General features: G+C 30.8%; 2 protein-coding genes across 2 annotated transcripts in view; both read right to left on the bottom strand.

Moving 5' to 3' along the window:
* On the bottom strand, positions 281-1,514 carry LOC107618984. Its single transcript, XM_016321182.2, has 2 exons — positions 957-1,514; positions 281-820 (listed from the first exon to the last, which is right to left on the bottom strand). Exons 1-2 carry the CDS (start codon positions 1,365-1,367, stop codon positions 524-526), a joined length of 708 nt encoding a protein of 235 aa, XP_016176668.1. The 5' UTR covers positions 1,368-1,514; the 3' UTR covers positions 281-523.
* Positions 3,969-9,157, bottom strand: part of LOC107633141 (mini zinc finger protein 3) — a 13,506-nt gene continuing 8,317 nt past the window's right edge. Inside the window, exon 2 of the mRNA XM_016336783.2 lies at positions 3,969-4,285. Within this exon, the coding sequence (XP_016192269.1) occupies positions 4,264-4,285 (22 nt within the window). The 3' untranslated portion in view covers positions 3,969-4,263. The remainder of the gene's footprint in view (positions 4,286-9,157) is intronic.

Below are 9,157 nucleotides of genomic sequence, written 5' to 3'. Positions count from 1 at the left end.
CTCTCACACATCAGCGGTTTATAAGTCAACCACATACCACTTACAAGTAGCTCGTAGCTTACTTTTGAATTCCAACTAAAATATCAAACAAATTATAGCATTGTCACAAAAAAAAAAAAAAATTATAGCATTGCTACTCTGTTTTCCCTATGAAGTACATTGTGTATTTATGTTTGGTATTCACTCTGAAATAACATTCATGTCTGCAATTTACCTTGCTCCAGTTGTCAAATCTAAAAAAATAACTAGAATTTTTCAAAGAAAAATGATACTGTTCCAATTTGCCAGCCATTCAAAAGGTCTACTAGCATTGGGAATATGATACAAATGGAAGTTGACAGTAACAAAAACCAAAATTTGGTTGAACTTGGGTAAAGTAAGGCATCAGTTTAGAAAGGAATATGAGTATCAAATGTAATAGAGAGTAAAAAATCTGGGTAGTGCAGTTTTACAGTTAAGAGGAAGTATGGAAGAAGTTGGTGAAGTATGCACAACACAGCGAAGAGTGAAGATCTCTGAGAAATCAGTTTCCTGATCCGGCAGCGGCAGGCCCTCCCTGTTTGGAGTACTTACTTCTGCTGCGTAAATAGGTGTCCACTCCAGGTTGCGGAAGCATCTCATCCGGCAATGGAAGAATAGTATCCACACATTTGCGGAAGCAAAAATCTTCCACAGATTCATCCTCCCTGATGAGGAAGAAGCACCTGCCCATCCACGTGGGGTGCATGCGCACTTGGAAGGAGCGGACTCCCCCGCCTATCTTCCGAACAGCATGCTTGTCTCCCTTCTTCACCAATTCCAGCAACATTTCATGTTCATACTGCCACACAATCATTTTATGCCAATTCAATCACAGATAACTCAATCAAGATTATAATAAATATGCATAGACATTAATAATCCATTTTGTTCTTATCATTGGGGCTAATTAAGAAAAGAGGAATTGGGAATTGAACCTTGTTGACGTTGAGATTAAGGGGCCAGGTATGAAGAAAGTTGTAGAAGTAATCGTACATGTCCACCGAAGAATCGAAGGTCCTGTAACTCAGTTTCACTGGACCGGTTGGTATATCCTTGTTCGCCTCCTCCTTCTTCTTTTTCTTCTCCTTCTTGTCTTCACTTTGTTCATCAACTTTGGCTTTCCCCTTTCTGTCATCTACCTTCTGCTTCTTGGAATCAGTAGGTTTGTCGTCACCTGACTGGACCTTATCATCTTCCTCGAGACCACGACTCTGTTTAGACTTGTCGTCCGCTTTGTCCTCTGGTTTGGGGCTGTCCACGTCCATTTCTTCAGCGGAGGAGGAGGAGGAGGAGGAGGATGTGTTTTTCTCCGGGAGCTGTTCTTCCGGTGCGGTGGTTTCCGCCATGGTTGAGGGTTCTGGTTCTTGAGGTTTAAGCTAAACCCTAACTAAATTTCTTGCAGTTTTCTTGTTTTCTTTATTTCAGACACATTGAAAAAAGTCAAGGCTCTAACTCTTCACTCTTCAAGTGATTTTCCTACTACTACAAGACTCTAGCTTTTTGGTCATTCATACAGACTCTATCAGCTTGTTGCGGATAATACGGCCCCGTTTGGCCCATTTCAAATTACCTAGGCCCAATGATAAACACCAGAATTTCTACCTTAACCAACAAGAATTTTTGCTCCATCTATTCATTTCATATTGTATCATCACATCAGTAATAATGTTAGGAAGAGAGAGGAGTTAACTGAAAGAATGTGAATTTTTTAAATTTGATTTTAAATAATAAAAATGATTTATATGTTTTATATGTAAATAAAAGCTCTTTTTTACTGCAACTCTCCTTTACCGCACTTACCAAAATTCTTTAACACACATTTTCTTTTGACGTTACAAACATTTTAATTCTACACAAGATTAGAACAAAATATTCTATGAAAAAATCTACGGGTTAGCATTTTTATTTAGATTTGGCCAGCGTTTAATCAGGAAAAAAAATAATGAGGTACACTATTAAAAATACTAATAATAATTAATTAATGATTACAAATCACAAAATTTACTGATTCCTTAGTACTTTTCATATTTTATTTCTGGTACCTACTTTTTTAGAGGTCTTCCCCCCTCCCCCCTTTCTTTCTCCTTTTGTTCAAGGTGTTGAAATCATAGAAGAAAAAGGAAAAAAATTGTGGATGATTTTTGAGACAAAAAAATTACTGAATTGAAAAATTATTTTGGGAATGAAGTCATAAATGTTGATTTTCATTAAAAATGTCATATTGTTATTAAAATAATGTGAACCAATGTACATGTTATTCGGCAAGAATATAAATGCATACTTATTTGTATGATTAACTACTTGTTGGGATTTTGATATAAAGTTTTACATTCTACTTTTCTTTTTTTTTCTTTTTTTTTTTCTTTTTTTTATGAACTTTAAATACTACTATATATTATATAAACTTTTCTTCATGAAATGACTTGCTTAACCCTGTCTCCCCTACTCCCCTTCTGGTTATGCCATTACCAATCGCGGGTAACCCCCGGCCGTTAGTGGTTTAAGAAAGGCTCTAACCTAATAAGATAAAAACGATTATCCTTATGACCAAACAGTGATAGTTTTACGATCCTGACCAACAACTTGTTGGGAGTAGGGGCATCCAAGATTGCCAACCCAGACATTATAACTGAACGTCCTGCCTACTTGTAGGCTTAGGGTAGTCCTTGAATTCTTCTTTTATTGGCTTGGGACATGACATAATCACCAAACTTTAGTACCTATTAACACTGGTTAAGTGGTTATAGATTATAGTTATAATCCAGAGTTGTGAAATTTCTTCTGTGAGTTCTGTCTATATAATATATCACTACTCTAATTATTTGTACAGGTACTAAAGTATGTCTATTCATGATCAAGTAAGGCTAGCAATGGGTAGGGTAGGGTAGGGTTTGGACTCTACTCTAATCCTACTCGCGGGTTAAAAATTTTATTAAAACTCTATCCTACCTTATTCTATTGGTGGGTTGAAAATCTCTCAACCCTAACTCTACCCTATCCGGAGAAATATCAAATTTTTTCAAGGTACAAAGATTGAATATAAAAATATTTATTAAAATTTTTATATTTAATAACTGATTTTTTATGTTAATATTTTTTATTTTTAGTATGCTTAATAGTTAATATCGAGTAAAAATATACTTGAAAACTTTATGCATCCTTTGTAAATTTAATGATAGTAGGCTAAATTAGTAAACGAATATTATAAAAAGGGAGGAAGCAATATCAATTTCAAAAAATAAAAAAAAAATGTTTCTTCCACACTTGGCATTCCAATTGTGTTGCAGTAAAAATATTACTGTATAAGTCTATAGTTAAAATTTGGCCAGTACTTAACTAGCCAAAAGAAAGTAAGCAATCTTATATTATTAAATGTAATTTCACACTATTAAAAATATTAGTGATGATTAATTGATGACTACAAATTATAAAATTTATTGGCTCTTAGCATTCCTCCCGTAAATATTAATAGATATTATTATAAACCTATAAATCTATAGTTTTTTATTTATTAAATATATAGAATAATAATAATAAAATATTATTCCTAAAATATATTTGTTTTACACATAATCTATTTTATTAGACAAATATTTGTTGTGTTGATCAATATATAAATTATATTATTTGCAACTAGGGATAATGTATTTATTCTGAATAAATAAATAAGGTTAAAATAGTTAGGTAAGCGACAAAGGATATTTGTTTGAATACTGAGTTATTTCTAATCAATCATACATATACCTATTATCTGCATTGGGCTTAAGATCGAGAAGTACCTACCTAAGGCATATATATATTAGGCTGTTGATGATTTGAAATTGTGACAGTGAGTAGTAACTGAATCCATGGCCGCCTTTTGCTATTTTAAGCCAAGCTGCAGAATGAATAATGGCGTTATTGTAACATTCATCATTCATTCTGCAGCAGGCTGCAGTGATTATTATTATTGCGATGGTGCAATTATTGTGATATGATATGATAGAATTTGATGTCCGTACGAAACATAAATAATGGTGTTAAGGGGAATTGGCAACGGACAAAGTTGGCCTCAAACACTCCAAGCTCCAAACAGTGAAAATTAAAGACACTACGCCTTCAACATATATATAGGCCAATCCCCTCCCTATGTAAAAAACAGCCTAAGGCCCCATCAGATTCCTTATGTAATAAACAGTATAACACAGCAAACTTCACTGTTTATTTCATGTGCTACATCACGCATTCATCACCAGGCCACCATCACATGATATTGTCCTCATTCCTACATACAATTCAATTTCTTAGCTTTCTCATCAAATTCATTATCAATTATCACATCATCACTCGGTTAAATGCATAATCTCTGTATTCCAAGTTTTTCCTTTGAACTTTGATCAATACTATGCGTAAAGGAATATGCTATCGTCCTCAAACTATTTTTTTTTTAAAAATTTAAATTGGTAGAGAAAGACATATGAATAATTATAACAGTAGTATTAGAAGACTAGCGCATTTTATGATTTATAGTCATTAATTAGTCATCATTAATATTTCTAATATAGTGGAATTACACATTTTTTTTAATAGTTAAATATTGACTAGATTTTAATGAAAGCGCTGGTTCCGTCACGAAATTGGAAATTTCAACGGGGGAAAATGGGGGGAGATGAGGAATTAAAGGTAAATATTCTAGATCGATCCCAATCCCAATAGGAAGCAGGTGATTATTGGTGGCTGTATATACAGACAATAACAAAAGTTCCGAGACGGGATTAGATCTTTCTTAAGTTGAACAACCCCGTTAGTTCGTACTTTTTCGCCGTTCACCACTACCACTCTTCTCTACGAAGACGAAGCCTATTATTATTGTTATTATTATTATTACAACAATTCATGCCTCTCACAAACTTCTTAGTACGACGGTTATCGCCTCCTATACGGCACCTACCAACGTCTCTCAAGTACCGATCGCGGCGGCTCCCTTGGTGGCCCCGAGAATGGACGCGGCGAACACCGACGGTATCTTTGAAGGTATCTTCTTTCCTTGATCGACGTGGTAGGTCCATCGACGATGGAGGAAAGAAAGAAAGAATTGTCTGTACCTATGAAGTTAAGATGAATCTTTGACGATGACGAAGTTAATAGATCAAAATAATAATAATAATAATAAGTTAACACCCCTAAGAACAAAACAATAACAATTTCTCCCCAAACTAAATAACTACCCCGAGTAGTTACACATCTCAAGGTAAAACGAAACAACATACAACTTTAAAATTATGTTTTCACACCTGAATAAAAATCCGTCCTGATAATAATACTATTTTGTTTAATTTATATATACCACCCCTAGGATCTAAGAATCCCCTTTACAATGAAATTCATCGGTAGTAAAACATTAAGATAAGTGCGAAAACAGGATTTCATTCTTGTTTAATTTTTAGTTACCGTGCGTTTAAACTTAAAGACTACTTTGTTTATTAATTGTAATGGTCTCATTAATCACTTCACTTAGTATTGAAACGCAATAACAAAACGACGTCTCTGAATTGAAAATTTCGTCAATAATTAGTAACTGAGTTATAGTCTCTGAAATTCAATACTCTTTTGCTAGCTAGTTGTTGAACTAGGAAATAGGGTTAAGGGTTTATTTCATCTGTTAAATCCCATACCGATTTTATCTAGATGTGTAATTAAGTTCGAAATTTAAAAGAATATATACATACATATAAACAGAACCATAGTATCAATTGGCCAGGACGAAAGTATAATTAATTAACATCGTCTCTGGATATACAAGTCTAGATTTTGAGAATAATCATTGGTGAGAATACTTCTGTTTAAAATCGGCTCATAATAATATATTAAACCAAATTATATTATATATAAAGTTATAAAATCAATTGTAAAAATGTATTTTTTTTTAAATACACTTATAGATTGATAAATATACAGTTTTAATCTCACTTACCACTTTTACTATCTCCTATTTCGTGTGTTCCGAGATTGGAATGAGATTGGTTTACGAAACATATGGGTAAAGAAAGAATAACATAAATAGATAAACAAACCGTGAAAACTACACGTCTTCATCTTAATGCCTATAGAGTAAATTTGGACTTAGATGAACATTTTGATATAAGTAAGAGTAAAGATTCATGAGATCTTATTGTTAAGGATCAAAAGATGGAAGTAGTTAAAAAATTGAAGCGTCTGTTTTTTTCAACAATGTAATGTAATACTCTATCGTGTTACAGATAGATCAATAGTCTTTTTTTTTTTCTAAAATTAACATAACTTTAATAATTAGATAGTCTCTACTCTATACTAATAAATACACAGAAAAAAAATACACAAATTTAAAAATTTTCTTCATCATAGTATTATTATACATTTTTTTAATAAACGTGTGGTTTTAATTTATGATTTTAATCAGTAATATATAAATATCTACAAATTAAATTAAATAAAAATTATATATAAAATATAAAATTACACATAAAATGAGATTATCAACTAAAACTATTGTACATGTGTATTGTACCAATATATTGGATTTTTAAATCTTAAAATAAGAAAAACTGGGTTTTTAAAAAAAACTGTACTATATCGTAATTTTTGAAAGAATATAATAACAAATGATGACTCATTCGATAAACGCTAAAAAGAACATAACTAGATAATCTTACTATCTTTTTAACGAATGTCACGATTTCTACTATACTTGTCACTACTATACTTGTTAAATGTGACGGTAACTAGTACCTAGTCGACTTTTCTTTCTTTGTTTATATATATATGTGTACATACGTACCAATCCTTACCATTTTCAATCTCTCATGTCTCATGAACAAGTTAATATTACACATATCATAATAATCTTACTAAGATAAGAAAACTACCAAGTTAACAAAGATAACATATATCATATATTAACGTACGCCGGATATTGAAAATATACACTAAAGACTTGAGGTTTCTCATTTCTGACTCAATATACTATTCGTGCGTGCATGATCGTGGTCATGACAACGTATACGTATATGGAACTCTGAGTAGTGTTTTCATCACACATACCAAATCAATTGTTAAACCTGGTGTTTTCGTTAATGTGTGACGGATTGGTTGGTTTTAGATATGTATACGTACGAAGAGGTAAGAACCACGTAGAAGTGCGATCCAAGATAAGTTAGTATAGAAGTTATAATAACCTAGTTGGAAGTTAAAATCAATCCATGTACTTAATTACAAGGTCTTTTTTTTACTTCCTTAAGTACCTTTGAATAAAAGTCAATTTATATATAATTAGTGATTACTTTATAAACGAATTTTAAACCAATTATTAGTCTAAATATGAGCACTCTTTCGCATAGCTTAGACATCTATCTATATTTTGTTTTGTAATAATATACACATATATAATAATATACATGATAAATAAGATATTACGCACAATCTTGTTTTCTTTTTTCAATATACCAGTTAAAAAATAACTGTTTTATTTTATAATCAAATATAATTAAATTTATATTCTGTTTATATTTTTTTACAACCAATGAACTGTAAAAAAAATAGTTTCCGAGAATTAACTAATCACATATTTATATATAATCATCAGATGAATGTATTAATCTTAATCAAATACGTCAACTGACTTAAATTGATGAGATTAAAATTGTCATGGTCATAGTTATGTGATGAGATTGAAATTGGCATAGTCATGTGATAAGATGAGATGGCTTATTATTTCCACATTTATGAGTCAGATTCAATGGGTGTAGTGAAAATAAATATTCTGAGTTTAAGTGTATAAAAGACCTTTTTTTTTAAAGTTCAATGAAATAAAATTGGTTGGTCGGTTGATATAATTTTCACACACTCTGACATATATATAATGTATGTATTTATATATTATAAAATAAATCACTAATTAAAAAATCATATGTATATTATAATTATATAATTATATATACTACTAGACCGTATAACTTGGATTAAACTTTTATAATAAACTACATCTGTTTTATATACCCTCTGTATCCGTTAGTGAATCAGTGATATCTTCGAACCCTAACCATATATAACATCCCTGGCACTTCTTACGCACCCTTCTATCTTTCCTACTAATTTAGTTGTTCTTGTTACGTACACTCGGGTATTAATTCATATTCTTGTACCAACCGCTATATACCGACCGAAAGTTTATATATTAACATACAGATACGAAAATAAACAGAGCCTATCCCAAACTATTCTCACGTACAGAAAGAAAACGGAGGAAGGGGATGGATCGATTGAGTAGTATTAATATAAAAATTACGTTATAGGGAAGATTTAATTAATTATTAAGTTAGACTGGTGCTTATAAGAGTACGGTTACTTAGAGTACTTTTCGTATGTTTAGGGGATAGACCTAAAATAAACGAAATATCCGATATGGTATATATATATACGAAGATAGAGGTGATATAATACAGAGAATATATACATATATAAAGGTATTATCTTCTTTGTTATTACTGTTGGTGTTCGATTCACTAATAACTCAGTTCACCATGGGAAAAAAATATAACAAATATAGTTCTATTTACTGTCGAGGGGCTGGAGGTATACTTTAACTAATAACATAGTTAAACTAAAGTATATCAACTGAAACCAATTTGAACTACTCAATAACCATAGTTACATTAAATTAAATAATACATAGATAACTAAACATAAAAATTATAAAAATGAAAAATCTCTCTATTGATAATATGTACGAGAAGCGTACTAAAATCTATAAATAAGTATTAATAAATTAGTGTTAAATAAAAAAACGACCACACTATTATGTATTAATTTACACATTTATATAAATTGATGAATCACTTTACTATTCTTTGTTTGCTACTTTAACTGAAATTTATTATAACTATTATTATAATTTTTATATTAGCAGACACAGAAGAAAATAGTTAAATTAAAAAAATTTTTCTTATTAAATACTGTATTATAAGCTTAAAGATAGTGTCTAGAAATAACTACTGGAGTCTTTTTTTTAAATTATATTTTGTTTGTGTTTTTTTTTTACGAATATGTTTTTAAATATATTTATATTTTCTTCAAGAACGCATTTTTTCACAATCTTAATCTTAATATAGTTTAAAGTCTC

The sequence above is a fragment of the Arachis ipaensis genome, chromosome B01 (genome assembly GCF_000816755.2).
Source record: "Arachis ipaensis cultivar K30076 chromosome B01, Araip1.1, whole genome shotgun sequence".
Lineage (NCBI taxonomy): Eukaryota > Viridiplantae > Streptophyta > Magnoliopsida > Fabales > Fabaceae > Arachis > Arachis ipaensis.
This window is presented reverse-complemented; position numbering and strand designations above follow the sequence as displayed.

Excerpts from the sequence above, each read along its gene's own strand:
- LOC107618984 (XM_016321182.2), bottom strand. The coding sequence starts at position 1,367 with ATGGCGGAAACCACCGCACCGGAAGAACAGCTCCCGGAGAAAAACACA. Across the intron at positions 821-956 it reads TTAATCTCAACGTCAACAAG|TATGAACATGAAATGTTGCT; the intron begins GTTCAATTCCCA and ends ATTGTGTGGCAG.